The sequence below is a fragment of the Meriones unguiculatus genome, chromosome 14 (assembly GCF_030254825.1).
Source record: "Meriones unguiculatus strain TT.TT164.6M chromosome 14, Bangor_MerUng_6.1, whole genome shotgun sequence".
Taxonomy (NCBI): domain Eukaryota; kingdom Metazoa; phylum Chordata; class Mammalia; order Rodentia; family Muridae; genus Meriones; species Meriones unguiculatus.
In genome coordinates, this window is record NC_083361.1 from 7,425,891 (window position 1) to 7,452,007 (window position 26,117).

Below are 26,117 nucleotides of genomic sequence, written 5' to 3' on the forward strand. Positions count from 1 at the left end.
CTATACGGGAGGTCCTCCTCCCCTTCTATCTGACCCAAGTCTATCAGTTCTTATCAAGAGTGGCTGCATTGTTTTCCTTTGTGGCCTGGTAAGGATGCTCCCCCACCCTTAGGGGGAGATGATCAAAGAGCAGGCCCCTGAGTTCATGTCAGAGACAGTTCCTGTTCCCCTTACTAGGGAGCCCTTTTGGACACTGCGCTGCCATGGGCTACATCTGAGCAGAGGGGTTCTAGGTTATCTCCATGCATAGTCCTTGAGTGGAGTATCAGTCTCAGAAAAGATCCCTGGGCCCAGATTTTTATTTTTCTTGTGGAGCTTCTGTCCCGTCCAGGTCTTTCCGTCTCCCCCTTCTTTCATAAGATTCCCTTCACTCTGCCCAAAGTTTGGCTATGAGTCGCTTATATGACTTAACAGAACATACCTAAAACTCTGAAAGAAGGGGGGAAATTCATTCAGGTCATGTTGCTATTTCTCTAAGTCCACGTGAGTCTTATTTTAGCCTCGAGTTGAACAAGCCCCACCTGTTTTTGTTTGTCACTGTGGGGACCCCTGCAAATGCCATGGCCAACAGAGTAACATCCGAATGAGGCAAGAAGGAAATGCGACTCAGTGGCTTGTGTTGGTTCAGACTTCATGACACCAGGCAGTTCACTTTAGGCATAATAAAGTAGAATACCATTCGGAAGAAAAAGTTCCCTGGTGTGACACAATCCTGTGTGCACGGTGGGTGAGGCATAACTACATAGAGACTTGTGAGAGCACTGTCACTTCTTCCATGAAGGTGGCTTCTGGAGATAAGCTATATGTATTATCTTAACGACCTTGAGGACCTGGCGTGATCTCAGTAGCACGGAGGTTATTAACTATTTCTGGTTCTGGTTGTGTGAGCCTTGGGGGAGCGAGATATGGCCTGGCCCTAGTGTGGGGGCTGCCTAGGCTATTAGCTGCTCCCATTCCCAGCCTTCTGGGTGGAAAATAGGTCATACACCTTGTCCCTTGAAAAAACAACCCTGTGTGCCTAACATTCCTGGTTTCCCTAGTGTTGTGAGTCCGAAGATCTCTTGTCTTGTGTTGCCAAGAATTCATTATCAGGTTTTTCAGCTAAGAGGATGGAGGAACCAAGTTGAAGTTTTAATTCAGTGGTAGAGGATTTGCCTGCTTTGACCCTTGTGAAACAACAACCTGGGTTGTTCCAGCCGGGGAGATGGTTCAACAGGTGAAAGACACTGGCAAACCTGAGGACCCAGAGCCCACCAGCTAGAAGAGCACTGACTTCTGCAGTTTGGCCTTGACCTTTGCATGTGTGCAGTGTCACAAAGGAAGAACTTGAAAAACAACATACGAAAGCCTAAATAAATCTGTTAAAGTAACTTACCAGTTTTTGTTTTGTTAGATTTGTGTTATTTTTTTATGTATGTTTTCCCTGCATGTCTGTGCGCCACACGCATGCCTGGTGTCCATGGAGGTCCGAGAGGGCATTAGGTTGCCTGGAATTTAAGTTAGAATGTCTCTGTCCACGACTCAGGCCACTTCTCCCCCTTGGCGAAACGCTGACCTCTGGAGGAAAAGACGCTTCCATGTTTATTATCTGAAGAGCTGGCAATGAATACTCCTCAACAAGTTTGGGAAGGTTTGACCTAGAGCAGCCTTGTGCCTGCCTCGGGGGTGCTGTGGTCACACTGCATGGCTTCAGGTCAGACCTGCACCAGAGGGAACCCTCTGGCTGCCCTGGGCCGGAGCCTTAGGTGCTTGTCTCCGAATCCGAAAGGCTTGAGGAACAAATGACAGCAACTCCTCCCCTTGGCTGCTGGGCCACCTGTCGGGAGGTTACACGCTGAGGGCAGACCTCCTGTCTCACTTCACTGTGACGCCCCAAAGGTGCGTTTGCTGGGAGAATCTAAATTCAAGCTGGCCGTCAAGACCAACCATCATAATGGTCCTTCCTCATGCCCAGAAGAGGCAGCCCTTTGTCCAGTAGCCTCTCACTGGGTTCTTAGTGTCCCTGTCTAATGGTCTGTCACAATGTTGTGGTGCTTGTTTTCAAGTAATCCCTACTAGATGCCAAACAGGGAGGCCAAAACAACAGCCTCTAAAGAGTGGAAACTTCTCGCAGAACTCCAGGAGGGAAAGGCTCAAGTTCTGGCACCAAGGGGAGAGGCACTTGCCTTCAGGAAGAGGGTCGCACAGCTCTGAGATAAATCATCACACATTTCTCATTCTGGATTTTTTTTTTTCATCCTCTCTGTAAGACTGCCATGGGAAAGTAGAGAGAATCTAAGACCTTTTCTCAGTCTGGCCAAACTAGATCTTTTTTCTCCCTCTATCTGTTTCCTAATTTCTTCTGAGATAGAAACAAAGGTGGTGAGTTGATGGCCCTAATTACCCAGGAAAAGCTGTCAGGTACAGCTGCATCTCACATGGACAGTGTATTACAGATATTACGGATTAACCAGCTAAGAAAAAAAAAATGCTCTATCCAAGGGTGGCTGATTGTGAGATGGAATGGGAAGATGGGGAAATGAGATGACTTAGGAAATTAAGTTTGGGAGAGGAAGTGGTCCTTGTGTCTCAGGACATGACCTGCCCTTGCTGCTGAGAAAGGAAAGCTTCCTTTACTGCTCAGCCCATATTTATAGATACTTCAAACAAAGATGGTGGTTATAAGAGGTGTGTGTGTATAGCTCAAAGCAAGTGGAGTTCAGATTGCTAAACTATTCCCGATGCTTGCCTACCTCAAGTCCAGCCAAAAACCTGGCAACTAGAGAGTCAATGAAGAGACACTATACCAAGGGAACGAGGCAAAGAGCAGTGGAAAAGGATGCTTGGCATCCTCTTCTCTTCCCTGTGCTCATGTGCCGCCAAATACATTCCCACACACATGTATACCCACACATACGAAAAAAATTTATGTGATTGTTGGCCTGAATGTATGTGTATATACATGTATATATGAACACACATATGTGCAACACTAGAGTGTAGTGACCCCAGAAGGCCTGAAGAGGGCACTCGGATCCCTTGGACCTAGAATTACAGACAGTTGTCAGTTGCTATGTGGGTACTTGAAACCGAATCCCAGGTCCTCCGGAAGAATGGCCATGCTCTCAACAGCTGAGCCATCTCTCCAGCTCCCATATAAAATTTTAAAAATTGTGCTTAGGTTCAAAATGAGTACTCCCTCCACAAAATTGAGTACTCCCTCCCAAAAACCTCAAACAATTCTCAAAACTACCCGATGGGCGGTGATGGTGCACAACTTTAACCCCAAGCACTCGGGAGGCAGAGGCAGGAGGATCTCTGTGAATTCCAGCCAGCCTGCTCTACAGAGCAAGGACAGCCAGGGCTACACAGAGAAGGCCCTGTCTTCGAAAAACAAAACAACAAAATGAGTTTAAACATGGGCACTCTGCACGAAAGGACAGGGCTTTCCCAGAAGATACGGATTATTAAATGAAAATCTCCTTGCCCAGAGTGGGATACCACCTTATCAAATCCTAGTTTTGTCTCTGGAAAGAATTCCTCAGACGGTGGTGGGCTGGTGCGGTGTGGAGCTGTGTGTCCTTTGCACCATTTGTGGACAATCAGAATTTGTGATTGCAGAGCCAAAACGTTCCTAGGCCACCTCTAAGCCCCTTTAGTAGCCACACATTGCCCAAAGTCTGTGTCTGATGGAGTATCTTTCTGGTTCTCCAGGAAACCTTCTGGAACGTATTACCCCAGTACACCTCAGATTTTACCCAAAACAAAGGCCTGTGGCAGAGATTCCATTGCTTATAACCCTGCCTAAGCACCCACCAACAGAATTTGTTCTATTACTATAAAAACCTCAAAAAATTGCTGTCAGTTGGAATACAGAAATCTGGAGTAGTCCAAACCCATGTTTCTCAAGCCAAGACCACTCATTCTTAGATCCAGAATAAGCTGTCTTTCCCCCCTTTGAAGTAAGAACTGTATTGTGTGTGTGTGAGTCCATTCTATCTCTTGTCCATGTGAAGACAAGAGGTAGAATTGGTTAGACAGATCTGGGGACAGGAGCCCTGAAAGAGTCTCTTCCATTTTTGTCCTTAGCCAGAAACCAGACCTGCCCTTGCTCGCGTGGCTGCTGGACACCAGGGGTGTCAACAGGAGCTCTAGCTTCTAAATAAACCTCTTCTTAGAACTGGGGGGGAGGGGGGGGAGGGTGGACAGGAAACCTCAGTCCAGCCAATAACCACTTCAAGTGAACAGCCAGCCCAAATGAACCTTTCCTCTTCAAATTGCTGCCGGTCAATACGGTGGTCTGAATGAAAATGGCCCCCAGAGGTTCACAAGGAACGGCACTATTAGGAGGTGTGGCCTTGTTGGAGCAGGGGTACTCTGTTGCAGGAAGTATGCGGGTGGGCTTTGAGGTTTCAGATGCTCAAGCCAAATCGACTGTCATCCTCTTCTGCTGCTTGCTTGATCCAGATGTAGAACTCTCGGCTACCTCTCTAGCACCAAGCCTGCCTGCCTGCCGCCATGCTTCCCACCGTGACTGGGTTTTTGTTGCTGCAATGAAACACCGTGACCAAAAAAAAAAAGTTGGGAAGAAAAGGGCTTATTTGGTTTGCACTTCTGTATTGCTTTCCATTATTGAAGGAAGTCAGGACAGAAACTCAAAGAGGGTAGGAATCTAGAATTTAGAGGCAGGAGCTTGTGCAGAGGCCATGGAGGGGTGCTGCTTACTGGCTTGCTTCTCATGGCTTGCTCAGCCTGCTTTCTTAGAGAACCCAGGACCACCAGCCGTGGTGGACCCACCCACAATGTGCTGGGCCCTCCCCATCAATAAATAATTGAGAAAATGTCTTATAGCTGGATCTCACGGAGGCACTTCCTCAACCGGGGCTCCTTCCTCTCTGATGACTCTAGCTTGTGTCAAGTTGACACACAAAACCAGAGAGTAATGGACTAAGCAGCCCCAATTAACTGTTTTCCTTTATTATAAAAGTTGCCATAGTTGCCAGGCAATGGTGGTACATGCCTTTAATCCCAGCACTTGGGAGACAGAGGCAGGCGGATCTCTGTGAGTTTGAGGCCAGCCTGGTCAACAGAGTGAATTTCAGGACAACCAGGGGTTACGCAGAGAACCCCTGTAGAAAAAAAAAAAAAAAAAACAACAAACCAACAAAACAATTTTTAAAACGTTTTTATAATTATGGTGTCTCTTCACAGCGATAGAAACCCTCAGACAGTCACAGTGTTTATTATAGAACCCCTAACTTGAGCCACCCTAGAACCACACAAACCAAGTTCAGGGTGGAAAAGGGTTATTGTCATGAGAATTTTGGAATTGTAAAAAACAGATCTTACAAAAACATAGGGTTATTTAAATCCCAGGGCTGGGGATGTGAAGCTGCTTTGAAGCAGCTGAATATGGTTTGCCTCGTGCTCTAGCAGAGGCATGGCTTTGCCAACTGCAGATAGTTTCTGTGACTGTGTGATATTTGGAATTCTGGGAACTTTTCAGAGTGTATATGAATCCTAGGACCCCAAGAAGCCATAGTAGGTTATTGGTTGTTGTTGGTTGCAGTGTGTTAAGTAGTCGTGCACAGAGAAGAAAGAAGGAGGAGGAGGAGGAGGAGGAGGAGGAGGAGGAGGAGGAGGAGGAGGAGGAGGAAGAGGAGTAATTAGATATCCTGATGGCAAAGATAGAATTTGCCCCAAGGAGCTCGATGGCCCCAATCAGCAGGAAGTAGTCTGGTGATAGTGTCACCCCCTTTCCTCTCTATCCTTTTCCTCTCCTATCTAGTGTTAGAACCCACAAAATAGCGAAATGCTGGTTACAAGTTATGTTTATCTTCTAATTTCATCTCCTGAGGGGAGCTGGTACAGTGAACTCGGAGGCCATAGAGGATGGGTATCAGGGGTCTGTTGGGGACCATTAACAAAAAGCTACTTCCTTCTGGTCAAAAGAATAGAATCCACCTCTGGTCCTGAGTAGATTTCTGACATTCTGATCTGCTCCTAAAAAAATAGGACATTACCTACTCTCTCTGTTCTCCTTCCTTAGGAGTTAATACAGTTGGGCTTGTCAGTCCTAGCCAGGAGACCACCCCTCAGGAAGGCTGGCTCACCAGAGGACATGCTAAGGAGAGGGGAGGAATAATTATCCCTTTAATGAGATAGTGTGCTCATCCTCCCCAGAAAAACATACCCTGGATGGTTGCTTGCAGAGCCTCCGATTGTCCTGCATTTCAGGATTTCTTTTCTTTCTCTTCACTTTTAATATTTTTCTATTCTTATTCTAGTTCAAAGCCTGGACTTCCTTACTCTTTCTGATGCAACACACCCTCTTGTCTTTTTTTCTTACGAATAGCACGGCTTTCCGTCTTCCTCCTACTGACAGCTGTCAAGATTACAGCTTGCCTGCCCTGTTTTTTTTTTCTTTTCTCTTTTTTTCTTTTTTTCTCATAAACCTTAATAGAATTGTCCTCAAACTTCCACATAGTGGAAAGAAAGAACTGACTCTGTAATTGGACTCTGACCTCTACACAAGTGTCATGGCACTCAGACATGCATACACATACTCACACATGCATACATGCGCACATTTACACACATTCACACATGCATATACATACATACACATATAGATGATAGATAAATAGATGTAAATTTTTGAAGGCATGACTTTGTCTTTCCCTCTTCCTGCCACTTTTCTTTTTCTCTCAAACACTGAGAAAGTCGCCCTTGAGCGCCCTCCTGAGGCCACCTTTAAACTCTTTTCTTATCGCTGAGACTAAGAACTCTAAAGAGAATGCCGGATTCCCGAGTAAAAGGAGAATTTGAAAGAGGTTTGCCTTAGTTCTCTCTTCTGATAAAAGAAAGCGGCATGGGGGGGGGTCCTTTCTCTCTCCAGGTAAACAGTAGCTCAGTGGCTGGGATCCTGGAAAACCAAGAGCATCAAAGCTGCCCCAGCCCCAAGGCTTCCAGGAACCCGAGGACTGAATTTCATGAACAGTGGGGAGGGTGTGTTTTTCTAACTGACAACTATAATGTGTAGGTTCACAGTTGGGAGCTTAAGAGAAGGGAGCAAGAGGGGCTCCCAGACAGCAAATGCAGGCTCAGGGGAAGGGTTGCTGCCAGGGCCCCTTGCCAGGGTTTAATCCTGGTCTGTCCAGTTGTGGCAGTCCTGAAATGTCTGTGTCCCTTTGCCTCCCAGTGTCTGGACTGAACTGCTGGACAACCCTCCCCCCACCCCAGCTTCCAGGGAGCTTCGCTAAGAAAAGCAGCAAGGGGGGCATCCTCCATGGTCCAGGGGGCAGAGCTGTTTGTCGCCAAACCTGAGGAGCCAATTTTGATTCCAACATTTACATGGTGGTAAGAAAAAGCCAACTGTTGTTCCCAAACTTCCACATGTGAGGAATTTGCACACACAAACACACAGACACACAAAGTAATAAATGAAAAAAAAAAAAAAAAACTAGAAGAGGAAGAAAATAGTAAATAGGGGAATGGAGCTATGGCTCAGCAATTAAGAATGTGTGCCGAGCCGGGTGCTGCGGAGTACGCCCCTGTGATCCCAGCACACAGGGAGGCAGAGGCAGGTGGATCTCTGTAAGTTCCAGGCCAGCCTGGTTTACGAGTTGAGTCCAGGACAGCCAGGGCTACTCAGAGAAACTCTGTCTCAAAAACAAAAACATGCTCCCCCCCAAAAAAAAAAAAACAAAAACAAAAAAAAAAACCCAACAGCAGCAACAAAATATGTACTGCTCTTTGAAGAGGGCCTTAGTTCAGTTTCCAGCACCCGTGTTGGGCAGCTCCCAAGTGCAACTCCAGCTCCAGGGATGCCACGCCCTTTCCTGGCATCCCCAGGTGCTGCACTCACACACACACACACACACACACACACACACACACACACATCCCTATAATTAAGAAGAGACTATTCAGAAAGAAGAAGAAAGCAAGCAAAAAAAGGAAATAACTCAGAATCCAAATCAGTGTTTGTCAAACGCTTCTGGCAATACTGGCCTCCAGCAAGGACAGAACTGCCCGTTAGAGTTGCTTCTAGCGGTTTACTATAAGAAAAAAGAAAGCAGCCGCGAGTGGTAGCACTTTAATCCCAGCACTGGGAAGGCAGAGGTAGGTAGATCTCTGTGAGTTTCAGGACATCCAGGGCCACACAGAGAAACCCTATCTCGAAAGAAAAGAGAGAGAGACGCACAACCGGTTCATGAAAGAAAGGAGGCGTATAAATCGTGAATTACCCTTTGAGCATGAGGTTTATTAGGACAGAGGGCCTTGCTTGAAGTCGAGTGGAAGAGCATTCGGAAGAAGAGGTACAGGGCTACAGCAGAGATGGCTGCCTGTCCATGCTCACCGCTGCTTTGTTCACAGTAGCCAGGAAATAGAAACGGCAATTACCTGGCGACCACAGCGCGACCAGCAAAGGGAAGGCGCAGGTGTGCGCTGAGAATGAGTCTGTTCCTGACGGGCTGCGGTATGGCCATGCTCTGATTCCCACAGAGCGCTGTTAGTGAGCATAAGTGCATTAACTCCGGAAAGAATTCCCTCACTCATCCAGGTCCTGAATCCAAACCTCTCGACGGTGCGCAGCCAATGACCACCCGGAAAGAGCAGAGTCCCACGGCGCTGCAAGGCCTCACTCTGCTGTCCAGGACGCAGCCCTGAGCGCATTAGCTGCTTTTCTTTTTCGTTTTGTTTCGTTGTTTGAGACAAGGTATCTCTTTGTAGCCATGGCTGTCCCGGGCAAGGATGTCCTCTAACTCACGGAGATCCTCCTGCCTCTGCCTCTAGAATGTTGGAAATGAAGTGTGCTCTGCAGTGCTCAGCTCCTGGCAGCTTTTCCAGGAGACCTGGATTGGTTCGCTTTGTGACTCACAAGACCCTGTAAGCCCATTCCAGGGGATTTAATGCCCTCTTCTGGCTGCAGTGGGCACTGCAAGCAGGTGGTACACACGCAGGCAAAAAAAAAAAAAAAAAAAAAAAATACCCATAGACCTGAAAAAAAATTTTTTTTAAAGGAAATGAGAAATACAACCAATTAAAAGTGATAGAACAGGGCCCTAAAAAGCAAGAGAGGCTTTTGTTTAAAATCTAGAGGGGCATTTCATTATGAGTGAGAATAAGATGGGGGGGGGTTGACAGACAGAGAGGGAGGGGAGAGAGACAGAGAAGGAAGGGAAAGAGACAGAGGGGAGGGAGAGAAAGCGAGGAAGAGTGAAAGAGGGGAAGGGAGAGAAACAGAGATACACACAGAGACAGACAGAGTGTGCAGCTAGGAGAGGAACAGGGTAGCCTGGGGCAGAGAAGGGCCTTTGGAGAAATCCCTGCAAAAATGGAGAGCTGGCGTTTACATGTTTTCGTGGGTGGTGGGAGGTTTCACACCTCTTGATTTAGTATTATGGGATAGCTGATGATAGCAGAGATTACACGTGGCTTTTAGGCCACAATATAGACAGCTTCTTCTTTTTCATATAATTTATTTTTATTTTATGTTCATGGGTGTTTTGCCTGCGTGCATGTCTGTCTGTGTGAGGGTGTCAGAAGCCCTGGAACTGGAGTTACAGACAGTCATGAGATGCCATGTGGGTGCTGACACCCTCACATAGGCAGGCACACAGAAAAAGCACCAATGCACATAATATTTTTTTAAATAAAAAAAATGAAAGAAAAAGGAAAGTATAACTGGCTTTCACTCTAAGGTTTAAGTAGATTTTTATCTAGTTATGGTAAAGTTTGTGTGTATACTTTTCTTTTTTTAATATAGTTTTTAATATAGCTTTTAATATAGTTTGTGTGGAACTCTGCTATTAAGGTGGAAGTCTGGCCTTTTTGGATACCCTCCGAGCTCTGTACAAGATGACAGATTTCCTTTCTCAGCTGGGTTTCCGCTCTGCCTGACCTGGGGAACCCCAGACCCTCTGAGGAGAGTGACATAGCTCTCAGGAAAAATACAGTCCCAACACTTTTCTGAAAAGAAACCCATCTGTGAATCTGGGGATTTCTGGAAACACCCACCCTGTGTTAATAAGGTGTCTTGGCTTTCAACCAATGACCTTTGACCACACCTGGAGTTCTTCCCCCACCTATAGGATAATTAAGTATTGCTTTCCCCTCTTATGATAGGGCTGTTTTGTTATGTGTAAATTAAGTAGCCCTGTCATCTCTAGCCCCTGGAAACCCCTCCCATTGTCCAAGGTTTATAATGTCCCTGATTCACGAATTAAATGCTCTCTCACTCCACTCCTTCACCATGATCGCCCCTACACTCGTCATTTATTTAGGGAATGAAGGGCTCTCCCCTTCCCTGAAAATTCGCTGCTGAACTCCTAAGGCTTGGCATCACCACTGGAGCCTGCTGCACTGCCCAGAATTCGGTGCCGTCTGCTGGTGAGGCACCCGCCAGGCCTGTGTCTCACGGGACCGGCCTTTCAGTCTGCCTGGCCTGTGTCTTGTATTTAGGCTTTCACTGGAATCCCTATCGTTAAGACAGTGGCTTAACTGAAGAGCTGTAACACTCTGGTCTCATCACAGGCTTTTGGAACTCCACTGCCGTCTGATACCGTAAAACTCATTTCCACCTCCTGAGGGGAGACCTGGAGACCTGGAGAATGCTCTAGCTGTTCCAGGGAGAAACAGAACCTTTGATCCTGGGAGTTCCTCTGTTCCTATCAGGAAGCAAACTGCTTGAACCGGCCTTTGAGAGAAAGGCCATGTACTTTCATTTCCCGCCTGGGAGCCCAGCGGTGGAAAGGCAGAATGTCAGCCACGCCCAAGGACAACCCAGGCTCCTGTCCCACACAGAACAAGTATGACAAACGGTCCCGGGGCAGCAGCATACTTTATCTATTTTGTTGTAGTCAATTTTTGAAGAGTGTTGAGCTATATATTGTTTATTTTTATTTGCCCTGTGATTTTCACGGTGGTGTCATCTAACCCGCCATCACAAATAATAAGGCACAGATACGTGTTAGATTAATAATTGGGTCAGTCAGATATCCCTACCTACGCTGTCTGAATCACCTCATCATCCAGCTCCCAGCCCCCATCCAGCGTCATCCTTCTTAAACATCCAGTCTTCCATCCATAATCTTATAAATGCTTGCTTTTATTCTTCATCTGGGCCCTTCCATGCCATTATTGGAGTCCTTCCTCCCAGCCCCACATGGTTTCTTCTCCAGGCTAACCCATCCTGGCGTCTTCCTTCCTCCTCTGTCTGTCCCCAGTGATTCTCCTGTCCTCTCCAAGCCAGGAACCTTAGCTATGCTTACTCCATTCTGCCCTGCCCAGGTATAGGCTGTTTAATCAACCAATCGGGTATGTCTCAGGCAGGTTTACAAAACAAGGATGGGAGTAACCAGATCTTGAGGAGCAGTGACAGGCATCAGACCAACCCCCAACACTGTTTATATTTATTTTTTAAGATTGTGTTTGTGTGTGTACATCTGTGGGTGTTTGTAGAGGCCAGAAAAGGGCACCAGAGCCACTGGAACTGGAGTTACAGGCAGTCGTGAGTTGCCGGAAGTGGGCAGTGAAAGCCAAATGGCCCCTCTGCACAAGCAGTCACTCCCCTCGGCTTTACCCTGAACCATCTCTCCAGCCCATTTTAAAACGATCTCCACCTTTCGTTTCCATCTTATTTATTTATTTATTTAGAGACAGCCTCACCTAGCTTCCCCTGGCCTCCACGACACTACTTTAGTGAGGAATGACCTTGAGCGAGCATCTAGTCCTTCTGCCCCCAAACACCCAGTGCTGAGACCATAGGACCATACTCCACAGCTCCTGGCGCCTCCTCCACGAGATCCTAACATGTTTTTCCGTGTAGGATATAACTCGGTGGGAGAAAACGTGCCTTGCAAAGGCGTGAAGCCCTGCTATGATCTCCAGCACTGGGGAAAAAAAAGGAGGAAAGAAAACAGTGTTTTGCTATTGGGGGGGAAAGTTCTGGATACTCCTCCTTATACTTGAGAGCCCGATTGCCCTTGCTTTTTGTTTGTTTGAGACAAGGTCCCACCATGTAGCCCTGGCTGACCTCTCTATGTAGACCAGGCGGGACTTGGAGCCCAGATATGCCAGCCTCTGGAGTGCTTGGATTTGTCTGTACCAACCCAGGTTTGATGTTCCATACCTTTAGTCCCAGCATTCACCAGGCAGGCGGGGGCAGGCGGGGGCAGGCGGGGGCAGGCAGAGGCAGGCAGATCTCTGTGAGTCCCAGGCCAGCCAGGTCTGCAGAGTGAACTCCATGATAGCCGTCTATGTAGAGAGACTGCTGTAGTTTGAATGAGAATGATCCACACAGGCTCATATATTTTCATGGTTAGTCCCCAGTTGATAAACTGCTCCCTAGGATTAGGAGGTGTGGCCTTGTGGGAGGAGGTGTGTCAAACGCTCTCAGCTACTGCCCCAGGGCCATGCCTGTCTGTTTCCCACCACGACGGTGACGGACAAACCCCTCTGGAACTGAAAGGGTCAAACTAACTTTGTAACCTATATATATCTTCTAAAGCCTATAGTTTTGAGTTTTAGGTCCAGGTTAAGCTAAAGCCTCTTAGTACCTTTCCAGAGAGCAGAGGAATGTGACCCTACCTGTGAGGACAGATATAAAAAAAAGCGAGCAAGCAATGACCTTCACTCAGCAAAAAGAATGACCAGACCCTTGTCTTCAAGATAGTGTTTCTTAGCAACCAAACCAGATGGCCTCAGTCCTTCTTCTGAGTAGCTCCTGACCTCCAGCCAAAAGCCCACATCCCTGATGAGCTAACCACCCCCACCCACCTTCAATTGCAGCTGCATCCACACTTGGCAGGACTGGCCAAGCTTGAGCACCTAAGACTAACCAATTATCTTACCTTATAGCTTCCTCATCCAATCCTAAATTGCCAAGACTGCATCTTCAAATTTACCCGCACTTTGTCTTTTAAAAAAAAACAAAACCTAAAGGCCTTTGTCTCCCGGTGCTATTCTTTGCTGACCAGCAGGGGTGACCCCATTTCGCAATGGTTAAATTAAACCTCTTGCTTTTGCAACGAGTCGTGATCTGTGGGAGTTTCTGGGAAGGGCGCGATTGAACTCCTGAGCTGTGAGACCCCAGGCCTTATAGAACCATAAGCAAGCTCCTAACTAAATGTTTTTTTTTTTAAGGGTCACTGTGGTCATGGTGTCTCTTCACAACAACAGAACAGTAACTGAGAAAGAGACTCTGTTTTTAAAAAAAAAACAAAATAAACAAAGTCTGTACCACCCAGTCCAGTTACACACCCTGATGTTAAAACTTACATTCTAATAACATAATAACATTTCCAGATGATAGTAGCATTTAAAGTTTTATTGTAAAAACAATATGACATTAAATAAAAACATTGAAAAAACATCACTCATAATCTCACCACCTTAACAAATATTTTCATTTCTGTATATTTCTTTGTAGCTCTCTGCCACACACCTAATACATATATATCCACGCAGGCAACAGTCAGCTATTCTTTCTGGCATTGCAATGTTCGAGACATTCTTTAAACTCACTTGACAACAGGAGCTGTCCTTTTGAATATTTACATAGGTATAAACTTAAGGTCTTAAAAGTTTCAAACACTAAAGAACGAGGGTGTCTTGCAGTCCTGCAAGGAAAACACCCAGAACCCACCACAGAATGAGATGGAAAATAAGTAAATGACAGGAGTATTTTTCCGGAATGTATTTTGTCCCACTTGTCATAGGTCCTTTTGTCAGTTCTCGAGAACCACAAGAAACTGCATTTGAAGTATGGCTTTGACCTGGGTTGCCCATATCCAAGCTTCCCATGTTGAAGGCCGAGCACAACTGTACCGCAGGAGGAAGCATACAGACAGCTGCAGACCGGGAGCCTCTCTTTTGCATCAGAATCTGTGGAGAGTAAGTCTGTAATCCATTCGGAATGGTGTACGCTTCCATTCCGGTGTGTGTGAAAAGAAAATTAAGAATATTGTTTAAAATTGCAAGTTGATAGTGGAGTCATTTGAAGGTGCCTTTCCCTGCTGGGTTATTAATGTTGCCTGTCATCTTTAATTTTTTTTAACTTACTCACAAACTTTGTGGTTAGAACCTGTTGAGACAACATGTAGACGGAAAACCTTTGAGTTCCTCATAGATCCGCCATCACACATAGAAACAACCTCTGCTGCATGGTTTCCCAAGGTTAGGGAGCCAGCGTAGCCCCCCACCCCAAACTTAATGACAAATCACAGGGGGCTTGTCTTTACAATTTCCCAGAATCCCTTGAGGTGGCCTGAATGCTGCACAAAACAGACTGCAAATAAGATTTAATTATTTTATTTTGTGTGCACGCCTGTGTGAGTTGGTGTGCAGTATCCTTATTGGCCAGAGGAGGGCAACAGATACCCTGGAACTGGAGTGACAGATGGAGTGAGTGGCCCTGTTTTGGGTGCTAGGAATTGAATCCTTGTCCTCTGCAAAAGCAGTAAGTATTCAACCTGTGAACCATCTCTCCAGGCCCTAAAGAGAAATACTCAAACTCAGACCTAAGAGTCTGAATTTAAATTCCTTGTCTGTTTACACACTGCACACAGATAGCACACACACATTAACTTCTGGTTTCCTTTGCACTGCTGGGAATTGAATCCAGGGCCTTGACGGCTCTGGGTCAAGCCCGCTACTGCTGAGCCACACCCCAAACCACACGCTTGCTTTTTAAAGTCTGTCCTCTAACGATATGTGGACTGAAATCACCCTAAGCTTAATTAATTTTGATTTTTCAAAAGGTTAACACTTGTTATTTTGCAACATCTATTATTTATTTTGTGTGTATGGAGAGGGGCCGCACACACGTCACAGTGGCTGTGTGAAGGTCAGAGAACAACCTTTCAGAGCCTGCTCTCTTCTTCCACCGTGTGGAAGGATGAACTCAACCTGTCAGGCTTGGCAGGGAGCACCCTTAGCCTCATTGGCCTAACTTTTAACACTATTTTTTAATATGCTATACTGTTAGCCAGGCGTGATGGCACATGCCTTTAATCCCAGCACACTGGGAGGCAGAGGCAGGGGGATCACTGTGAGTTCAAGGCCAGCCTGGTCTACAAAGCAAGTCCAGGATAGCCAAGGCTACACATAGGAACCCTGTCTTGAAAAAACAACCAAACAAAAATATTGTCTTCAATTATGTGTATGTATCTGTGCACATGAGTGCAGGTGCCCACAGAGGCCAGAAGTGTCCGATCCACCAGGAGCTGGAGTTACGGGCAGTTGTGCCACCTGATGTGGGTGCTGAGAATTGAACCTGTGACCTCGGGAAGAACAGTATGTGCTCTTTACCTCTGAGCCATCCATCACAGAGCATGCTAAGGAGGAAGGGAGCAGCTTAAAAATAAACCAATGTGTAGGGAGGGGGGAAATGCAGCATTTCCAGGGACCCCATGCAAAACTACTTTCCAGTTGCTTGGCATCACACAACCTTTCCGTCCTGTAAACCATGGGGCAAAGATGAAGCTGGGTCTTTAACACCACCCTTAAATATATTCCCCTGTGGCATTTAAAAGCACACATTTTTATAATACATTAAAAAAATCATCCAGCTGGATGTGGCTGCCCACACCGGGAGCATATTCTGAAGAGGCCAAGGCAGGAGGCTCAGCACTTCGAGGCCAGTCTGGGCTACACCTTCAAAGCAGGGCATGGTGGCACATGCCTTTAATCCTAGCTCTCCAGAGGCAGAGGCAGGAGGATCTCTATGGGTTCAAGACAGCCTGGTCTGCATGATAAAGTCTAGGACAGCAAGGACTACATCCTGTCTTAGAAAAATAATTATCTGCAATTTCCCTGCAACCTGACTACTGTAGTCAGTAGCAGTTCGCTGCTGGCTCAGACCCATTCCGTTATAGGTGCCCCGACATCCCAAGTGTCTGTCTTTTTAATATTAATACATGTTGGAGGGTAGGAGGATTGAGTTGGATGCTTCAGGCATGCTAAGCAAGTGCTCTGACATCAGGCTACAGCCTCAGCCCTCTGTTCAGTCTTTGAGAAAGATTCGGACTAAGTTGCCCAGGTTAGCCCTGAACTCACGCTGCAGCCCAGGCTAAATCTTGAACTTGTGACCTTCCTGCTTCATTCTTAAGCAGCAGACCTGCACAAAACCCAGCTTAGCTCATGCATTTTGAATTTTTTTTTCCCTATCAGCCGTATCAAGTAGAAGACCATACCAAACGTCTCTGGAAAACGATTCACTTCAATAGCAAAGTATGAACAGAACCAGGATTCCGTCAGCAAGCTAGTTCACGAATTATGCGTAGAAACGAGAGTGGACACATTAGTTAGAAAATAGCCAGTTGTGCAAGGCAAGAAGAGGCTCTGCCCGTGTTCGGGAGCTGTTGCCTCAGACACTGTCATAATACCAAAGAAGTAACCTCCTATGGAGCATTTTCAAACTCAGTGAGAGCTTCTTGGGCTCACAGGAGTGTTTAATCTGGCCTTTTCTCTTTGCGACATTTTATCGCCAATTGCAGGGATCTAAGAACCATCCCCCATAAGGTGGGCATCTTCTGACCCAGCTAATTAAGCAGCCAAAGGATGGCCAAGCTGAGGAAGTGACAAGGAGCATGTTTGTCCTCGTTGCTCTTAATTCGGTGGGTCCTGACCCCAAGGGGTCGGACATCTGAATCCGACATACCACATCTTTACATTATGATTCATAACAGCAGCAAAATTACAGTTCCGAAGCAGTGAGGAAATCATTTTACGGTGGTGGTGGGGGATCACCACAGCATAAGAAACTGCATTAAAGGGTCCCAGCATCAGGAAGGTTGAGAACCTGTCTTAATGGATTGCTCCAGTGCCCAACGGCTTGTGTCATCAATACATTCTACAGAACACTTTTAAGAAGTATTTGTGTGTATGGGTGCACACGCACCACGCATGTGAAGATGCCACGGAGGCCAGAAGAGGGCGCCAGACCCCACCGACGCAGACGCCCCTAATAGTTAATAGAAGTAACTATTGGCTGTGAACTCAAGTGCAGATTCTTTTTAAGTGATCTTAACCGCCGAGCCACCTGAAAACTGCTGATAAGAACAGAGAGAGAGCTACAGCCTCAGAAACAGCAGGCTGGCTTCGCCAGTTGGTTCTCAGAGGCATTTCCTAACGCTATGTCACCGAATACCTCCAGACTTCTCTTGCTTGAGAGAGGAGTCGGTAGGGAAGGTGACAAAAGAGCCCATGCTGTGGTTTGCGTGAGAGGCAGAAGTTTAAACGTTTCCCCGTCACCTCTAAAGGCATCCTGGGAAAGCAGGAGCAAACAGGTTTAAAGCGGGATCTCACCAGAGTCCAGAGGAGGCAGGGCCTCTTATCCGGAGTTATCATAAAGGTCTTGTTGGCTACAAGACCTGTGGGTTTTTTAAAAGCACAATCAAAGACACCTGCAAACAGATTCCACATTTCCCTTTTTGAGGCGCCGGAATGTGTGGGAAGGGAGCGCGAATGGGAGCAGCACCTAAAACCAGGAGACAACAATCCTGCCCCTATTCACTTGTGACCCTTAGCCTCGCAAAGGAGGGGGCTAGCCTGGCACAGAACTGCCATTTCCCTACACCTGGTCCACTTTCTCACTTAAAAAGCATCGTCATCATCATCATCATCATTTTGTGTTTATAGAGTTTGCTTGCATGTGTGTCTATGCAGCCCGCCCCTGCATGCAGTTGCTCTAGAGGCTAAAATACGGTGTCGGATTGCCTGGGACTGAAATGACAGGGGTTGCTAGCCACCATGCGGTGCTGAGGATCGAACCCAGGTCCTCTGGAAAAGCAGCCAGTGCTCTTAACCACTGAGCCATCATTCCAGCCCCTTCCTTGTCACTTTCAGAGTTTTTTTTTTTTAAATCCCATTTCCAGCCAAGCAAATCTTTGATTTCATTCCAAATCACCTTTTGAAAGTTAAAGGCATCTGCTTTCTCAGCCCCAAGTCAAGAATACAATTAAAACAAGACAAAACAACAACAAAACGATTTAGTTTTAGTTATGCGTATGTGTGGAGACTGTGAGGACAAGTGCTTGAGGAGGCCAGAAGAGGGCGCCAGACCTCTCCTAGAGCTGGCATTACAGGCAGCTGTGAGCTGCTGGGGGTGGGTGCTGGGAACAGAACTTGAACGCCCTGCAAGAACGATACATATTTTTTCTTTTCTCGGTGTTTTTGAGACAGGGTCTCTCTATGAGGCTCTGGCTGCCCTGGATCTCAGTCTGTAGACCAGGCTGACCCCCAACTGAGCGATCCACCTGCCTCTCTGCCTCCAGGTGCTGGGACTAAAGGTGTGCACCACCGAGCCCAGCTACAATACATACGTCTAACTGTTGAGCCATCTCTCTGGCCCCCCAGAATATAGGTTTTAGAAGAGAGATGCGGATTCACATTTAATAGCCTACATGTACATGTAAAAAGTTCTCTAAGCTTGACTCATTTGGCATATATGAGCTTGTGGCCCAGTTTCCTTCATACAAAAACAAGTGAACAAACGAACGAACAAACAAACGCAACCTAGCTTTGGTACTAATAAGCTAGTCATTCTTTGGGGCGGGGGGGGGGGGGGAGAGTGTATGTGTGTTTAGAGCTCCTTAAATTCCAAATGAAAGCCGTTACATTCTGAACTCAGCCTCGGCTGACAGGCTCACAGCTTCTGAGCCCTAGAGATGCCAGCGTTGTCCTTTCCTGTAGCGTGGGGTCAGACAGTCCGGCAGCTCTCTAAAAAAACTAGCGCTCCCATTGGCTGGCGAGTAAATTCCAGGGATAGATAGGATTAAGAGCTTCAAAGAGGATTCCCCGGGGCCTCCCTCAAAGGAGGGTCAAACACTGTGGTCTAATTCTGGGATAAGATAAACCCCAGGGAAGGAGAACGTGCCTGCTTACATAGCGCCGTGGCCCTCCGCAAAGCGGCAGCATCCGGTTCGCCGCCCCCCACCCCCCAACCCCAAGGCAAGCATGCAGTGGCTCCAACTCCAGCCACCACATCGACTCGGAACGACCTTCTTGGGTTGGTTGCCTAAATGGGGTCACGGCGCAGACCCTCCCGTAGCCGCTGCTCCTGATGACTTACGGCAATCTCTGCCAAGTGCAGTCGTGTACCACAGCGAAAGCACTTTGCGTGAGCCCCCATCAGCACACCCGCCCCAAAGCTCAGGCCCCAAAGGATTAAGGTAATAAAACCCATTTACATCTCACCGCGATTTGTTTCTTGTCTAGGGAACAAAAACGACCCCCTTACTATGCTTGATGAAAGTCTACACCTTTCCCAAACTGTCCTGTCTAAAGCGGAGTGGGAGCTACCGACGAGGGTGAGGGCACCAAACCTGGGACGTACGTGTTTACCCGATCTGGGGTCACCGTGGACCGATTTCTATTAATAGGAGCTAAAGCTCCTGCAGATCCGGCGCTGTTAACTCCTCTCGGGCCAGGGAGTTAAAACAAAACAAAACAAAACAAAACAAAACAAAACAAAACACGTCTTGCCCAGGCAGAGGTGCGCCCCGAAAGGGTCGTGTTCGTACGCACACACCCGGATTCACTACCTCTCTCAACAGGCTAGACCTCACGGCCATGCCCTGGAAGGAGAAGGGACAGCAGATGGCTGATGGGTCAGCTCAGCTTTGCCACACACAAGGCGAGGGCCACGGCCACCAGCAGCACGGCGCTGAAGACGGTGGCGGCCAGGGCCTTACTGGGGTCGCAGGGTCCCGCGCGCTCCTCCACCGAAACGCCCCCGACGGAGGACGCACCGGCGCTGGCACCGGACCGGAGCTCGGCGCCCGCCGCCTGCCGCGCCTGGACGGTCCAGCGGGGCACGTTGACTTTCATCTCCATGTCGTCGATCATCTCGCCCACCTGGAGGACCTCGCGCTCCAGCTGGGGCAGGTCGGCGACGTCGATGTCGCCCTCGGCCTCGTGCCGCAGGCTGCGGGCGCTCAGGGCGCGCGCGGCCACGGCGGAGGAGCCGCCGGCCACCCCGGTGCGCACCAGGGGCCGGCGCGGCGCGTGCAGCGGGAAGGCGGCCCCCAGCGCCAGCGCGCGCTGCATGTCGGCCTCGAGCAGGTCCAGGCAGCCCGAGAAGGCCACCCAGAGCCGCTCGAACTCCGCGCGCTCCTCGGAAGCTAAGCCCCGGTCGCGCAGCGCCGCTGTCAGCCGGGAGCCGGTGGCCACGGCCAGCTCGCGCGCCTTCTGGCGGGTCTTCTGCAGCTCCTCGCGTAGGTCCCGCGTGTCCGCGGAGCCGCCCACGGTCAGCACCAAGTGATGGTAGCACGCCGTGGTCTTATTGAGCGCGTCCAGCAGCGCCTTGCACTCCTCCCTCGCCATGGCGGTACCCTCCGGCGGCGGCGCCCCACTCGCCCCCTTCAGCATCTCAGGTCGCCTCCCGCCTCGACGCCGGTCTTGGGCCAGGCGGACCGAACGCTCCTCATCTCCTCGCCGCCGCTCTCCACGGGGCTCTCCAGCGACCCTCGACGTGGGCCTCCGATGTCCCCGAGCGCAGAGCGAGTCCGGTTAGCTACCTCCCATCCGCTCCTCCATTTCCCGCTCGACGCGCTCCGGGTCACGCGCAGTGTCTCTGCACAACTTTTTCCTTCCCGGCGGCTCCCTGAGAAGCGCAGAGTGCAGACCCCATCCTAGGTCGATCCCACGTCTCCAAGCTGAGCCGCGCGCCTTAGCCCGGCCAAGGGCAGCAGGATCCAGTTTTCTAGGACACGCCTCCCGCCACGGGTCTGGGCCCCGAGCTCCCTCCCCCTTGGACCAGGGGTAGGCGGGGCCCGGCCAGGGGAGGTCAAGTGTGGCTTTCCCTCCTCTCCCTCCCGTGCATCCCATTATAATTCTGGAACTTTAAGCGCCCTGCAAGTCCAACTTTTTCCTGTTTTGCAGACGAGAAAAACTGAGGCTCGGTAGAGAGAGGTTTAGCCCATGCTAGTGAGGGGACAGGACCGAGGGACACTGACTCCTAGACCCTGTGGACAACAGAGCAATGTGGCTCGGAGGACTGGGCAGCTCCGGTCGGCGTCGCCGGCAGCACGGGGCGATCGGCCCGGTAGGCTGGCTACCTAGGTGGGGCTCTCCCTCTCCATCGCGGTCCAGCCCCGTTTCAGGGACCCAGCTTGGACCCCACCCCTAATGTCAGATCTTTATTAGGGCCCGCCTCTCTCATTCTGGGCACGCGCACTCTCTGGCTCTGGGCGGGGCCAGCCTCAGTAGGAAGCGCGGAGTGGCCTGAGCCCCACCCCCGACACAACTAGACTTAATGATTGCTCTGTGGACCTGTCAGTCTCGGCGAAGGTGCCCTCTTATTGGACAGATTAAGGCAAGGCTCTGCCCAACGGCGGAGTAAAGAGGTTGGGTGTAGAGTGGAGCCGCCGCACCCGGGTGGTGGGCGCTCAGGTCCCAGCCCAGGGCCCGGGAGGTGCTGTCGTAGCACACAGGTGAAACTATGTAGCCTCTTAAGTAAGTGTCTTCGGCGGGTGTCCTCCAGCGCCTCCCTACTCTGGGGGGCGCCGAGGTCGGGCGGGGTCCGGGAGCGGAAGGGGGAGGGGTTCCCTGTGCTGAGCCGAAGCCCCAGGCTGGGCTAATGGGCCCCCCGGGCCCAGGACCCGTCGCGGGCTGAGCCTCCCAGTCCTCCCGTTCCTCTGCTGTCCGCAGAGCGGCGCGCACGCTGTCCACTGCGTCCGGCGGGAAGGCGAGGCGGCGCGGAGAATGCGTCCTCTGTCCCCGGGGCTCCAAGGCAGGCCCGGGTCCCCGGAGCTGGGACTTGGGGCAGTGGGCGGAGCCGTCGCTCGCAGGCCCTGTAGCCCGGAGGTTTTCCGGTGGCCAACCTGGACACTTGGGGAGGAGGTTGTGTGTACAGATAAGTCCCGGTGGAGGCCAGCTGATGGTGGTCCCCGCGAGGGCTGAGGGTGGACAGAGTACCCCCGCCTGCTTAAAACGTGGCGAGGTCCTCTTGTCCAGTAGATGGAGAAAGAATACTTACGGAAAACTCTTAGGTAGGTACCCAGAGACGTTCATTGCTCAGAGTCTGTTCAGTTTCTTGGTGGAAAACGGACTGCCCAGATGCGCGCGCGCCAGGCGGTGCCCCTCCAGCCTCCCCTCCAGCTGCACGGGACGTGGACACTCGCAGCGGGTGGTCGTGGTAGCAAGCGACACATCATCACTGAGGAGTGAGGGACTCAGGGCAAGAGGTCTGGTGAGACTGGACATATTGCTCAGTGGCTGGGATTTTTTTTTTTTTTTCAGTTCTGTGGACAGAGACTCATGCTTTCATTAAACATTATAGACTTCCCGTTGACCCCGGAGCGCAGCATATTAGCATTTTGATAGTCCCCCCCAGTGCAGGCCTTGGTGGGGTGGCAGCCCAGAGGATCTAAGAGCCCTGAATCCCGGTTCATACTGTCTCTCAGGGGTCGGTCACTTGGCCAGCTGAGCTGGCCGTTTGCATCCTGAACTTAGCTGTTGTGGGACATGGCCATTCTCTGAGGAGATGGTGGCAGCCACACAGGGGCACCTATGGGTCTTGATAAGGGCAGTAGGTTTCAGAACCCATCCCTTTGGGGAGCTGTAGGAGGATGGGGAATGATGAGGCTGCAAAAGTGGACAAAGGCTGAACAGCAAGTACAGACCATTCAGCTGGTTGGGGCCTCAGAGGGGAAGACAGAAAAATACTGCATAGACCTCGCTGTTGGAGAGGTCACTTGGATATGGCTCACCAGGACAGTTGTGTGTGAGATCTGAGAGGCAGAGGTAGAGGAGTCACTGTTGGGAAAGCAGACAGGGTCTTGAAGTTGGGTGAAGGTGTGTATTCCCAGGTTAGACCTTGGGTGAGCTCCCTCAGCAGGCAGCAGCACTAGGAGGGCAGAGGATAGTGCCTGCACAGCCCTTGGGGTCAAGGTCACGACTGGGCCTCCGAGTTCCCTCCGGACTGTGCTGTCCTCATACCAGGCCGCTGCAGGCTTTTTGTTATTGATCTGTCTGTGTGCCGGTCAATGATTTCCCGCTGTTAGGACAACTCCCTGATTTTTAGCTGGCGACATTGGGCTGGTGTCCGATAGCTTCTTCCTCTCTGAGGGGTGCTGAGGAACAACCAAACGACTATAGATAGCAGACTTGGGGAGGAGTCAGTTCGGTGTTATGAGAGGTCGGCCAGGTTTGGGAGATACTAAGAGAGGGTCCTGCCCATCTGCCTGAGATCCTAGCAAGGAGATGGGCGCATGGCAGGGTGATCGGGTGGCTTTCTGGGAAGTGATCGTAACCCCTCCAGATTTAGCTGCCTCCCTGACCCTATTACCCTAACAGCGCCGTTCCAGTGTCACCCTGTTTGACCAGCTTCGAGCGTCCCTTTTTACCTGCATGGCTGTGGCCTGAGATTAACCCTTCACCCACCTGGGAGAGGCAGCTGTCCTCTGGCTTCCTCCCAGCGAGCCAGATGCGGGTGTCGAAGCCGGGTGCTTTGAGGAGGGTTTTTAAGAAGAATACAGCCCTGGGTCTGTAAATGTTACAGGGCCAGAAGGACCAGTGATAGGAGGTGCAGAGCACATCCTTCCCGTGCTTCCGTTGATATTAAAAATAGATGAATAGAAAGTTTTCCTGCCCCCACCCTTTGAATCATGTATCACTGGAGGGCCTTGCTCATCGCTTGAAAAGCGTGCCTGCTCAGGGTCCTGTCACACTTCGAGGTAGTGCCTCTCTGGGAGGAGCAGGCCTGCACCCTATCTCGAGACTCATCCGGGTCGTCAGGACGGTTGGAGACCACAAAACCACAGTGCCCTGTGTGCATGCTGTGTCCTGAAATGTTGGGACTGATGGGAAGCCCCGAGGCTGTCCTGTTCACAGGCTGGCTGGCCTCAGGTAGCTCGAGCTCGGGGGCTTTTGGCATCTCTGACTAATGCTACTGACTTCCGTGAGTTATCACTGGGGGTCTGGCAGGGATGGGCAAGACCCCCTGGTCTTGGTTTCTTAAGACTTTTCTGGACTCATCTTAATTAAAAAAAAAAAAAATTAAATTCTGGGTGTGGTAGTGGACATCTTTAATCCCAGCACTCAGGGAGGCACAGGCAGGTGGATCACTGTGAGTTCCAGGCCAGCCCGGTTTACAAATCCAGTCCGGGACAGCCAGAGCTACACAGAGGAAACAAAAGCGAGAAAATCCAGGTTGTCTTCGCAAAACCCTCCTGAATCCTTAGCATCACTCTGGTACATCATGGCATGTACCAGTTCTCCCCATCCACTGCTATTCCTTTTCCTCTCTGGCTTGTAGCTCCTAGCTGGGGAGTGACGATTCTGGTGCTTTGCCAGCGCGACATGCGTGTTCTTCCCCAGCTTCATCTCCCCATAACGTCCATCCTGTTTCTCAAGCGGTCTTTATCCATAGCATCTTCTGCTGCCTCACTAGGCCCTGAGGAACCAACTGTCAGAAACCGGAAAGAATGCCATTCCCTTGTGGCTCTGTCTTGGCAAATTGCATTTTCCCCTTCTGCTGGGGACTCGTAGAAGGATTACCTGGCTCTGGCAATAATTGAATTCAGTGAATCAAACATCTGAACTGTTACGAAGGTATCCCTAGGGGCACAAGAAGGAATTATTTCCACCCCCCTTTTTTTTGGGGGGGTGCTCTTCTTAAAAGTCCCCTTAGCTCCTCGGGTCAGGCCCCAATGGGGCCAATAGTCAATTCAGCTCTCATTGGGCCATGAGATTTGGTGTGGGGCTCTTGTGGTTGTCTGTCAGGGAGACTTTTCCATCTGGAGAGATGGAGTTTGATCTTGTCCGTTTTTTGGCTCATGAAATAACTATTTTTGGGTGTTATTTCTCCAGCACTAAAAATGTTATTTTAAACGTGTGTGTGTGTGTGTGTGTGTGTGTGTGAGTGTGTGTGTTTTAGGCATAGAAATCACAGGACAGGAGCTGGAGAGGTGGCTTTGAGGTTAAGAGCACTGGCTGCTTTCTCAGAGGACCCGGGTTCAATGCCCATCCCCCACATGGTTCACTACCATCTGTAATTCCAGTTCCAGGGGGATAGGATGCCCTCTTCTGACCTCCACATGTATCGTGCATGCACATAGTTCACAGACCCACAGGTAGGCGGAACACCCATGCACCTAAAATAATTAAGAAAAGCAATAATTTAGAAAAGAAATTCGAAGGCAGAGTGCAGGAGTCAGTTCTCTCCTTCCGTGCAGGGTGTGGGGATTGAACTCAGGTCATCGGGGTTGGTGGCAGGCACCCTCATCCACTGAGCCATCTATCTCACTAGCCATATTAGTTTGAATTTTAAAACAATGATTGTATATTGAAAGTATATTTTGGATAGGTTACAATATACAAAATGTTTTTTATTGTTATTAATTTTTATGTTTTTATGTGCACTGGTGTTTTGCCTGCATGTTTGTCTGTGTGAGGGTTTCAGATCTTGGAGTTACGGGCAGTTGTGAGCTGCCATGTGGGTGCTGGGATATGAATCCGGGTCCTCGGGAAGAGCAGTCAGTGCTCTTAACCGATCAGCCACCTCTCCAGCCCCAATATATAAAATGTCCGCTGTTTTCTTTTTTAAACAGTGGCTACTAGACCTGGTGGTGCACACCCGGAGTCCCAGATGCTTAGAGAATTGAGTTACAAAGATCACTCATCTTGAGGCCAGGGGCTTGAGACCCATCTGGGTACAATAGAAACGGAACAAGTACAGCTGGCCGGCAGGGCGTGGAGTCAGTAAACATACTTGCTGTCAAGGCTGAGGACCTGAATTCCACCTGTGACCTGCCCACAGGTTGGAAGGAGAGAACCAGCTCCCGGGAGTTGCCCTCTGACCCTTCCACGAACACTGTAGCACCCCCCTGTGCAAGACTACCCCCCCAAAACAGTAGAAAATGTAATAATTCAAAACAAAACAGATAACAACAAAAGTTTCTATTTGAAAATGTAACAATTCAAACCAAAACGAATACAATAAAAATTTCTATTCAACCATATGGTCTGTGTCTATAATTCTATTTTTCATCTATCTCTTTTTGAGCAGCCCTGGTCTAGACCGTTGAAACACGAGCAGGGCATGGAAATAGGACAGACACACACGAGGACTTGGAGTATGGCAAAGACAGCTTTCCTATGTATGGAAGACAGAGATAATGCCAAAAGTG

The 26,117-nt window shown here is 49.4% G+C and overlaps 2 protein-coding genes across 3 annotated transcripts in view; one reads left to right on the plus strand and one right to left on the minus strand.

Annotated features, from left to right (window-relative positions):
- Window positions 1-13,314: 13,314 nt before the first annotated feature.
- Rgs9bp (regulator of G protein signaling 9 binding protein) lies at window positions 13,315-20,671 on the minus strand. The gene has a single exon (XM_060366723.1). The coding sequence runs from the start codon at window positions 20,353-20,355 to the stop codon at window positions 19,597-19,599; it is 759 nt and encodes a 252-aa protein (XP_060222706.1). The 5' UTR covers window positions 20,356-20,671; the 3' UTR covers window positions 13,315-19,596.
- Window positions 20,672-21,298: 627 nt separating this feature from the next.
- Ankrd27 (ankyrin repeat domain 27) overlaps window positions 21,299-26,117 on the plus strand; it is a 47,232-nt gene continuing 42,413 nt past the window's right edge. The window contains exon 1 of one of the 2 annotated variants that reach the window (XM_060366725.1): window positions 21,299-21,441. The gene's annotated coding sequence lies outside the window, so the exon portion shown is untranslated. The remainder of the gene's footprint in view (window positions 21,442-26,117) is intronic. The other variant, XM_060366724.1, reaches the window with a different exon arrangement.

What these genes read in the sequence shown, in the direction of transcription:
- Rgs9bp (XM_060366723.1), bottom strand. Translation starts at nt 20,355, where the DNA reads ATGCTGAAGGGGGCGAGTGGGGCGCCGCCGCCGGAGGGTACCGCCATG.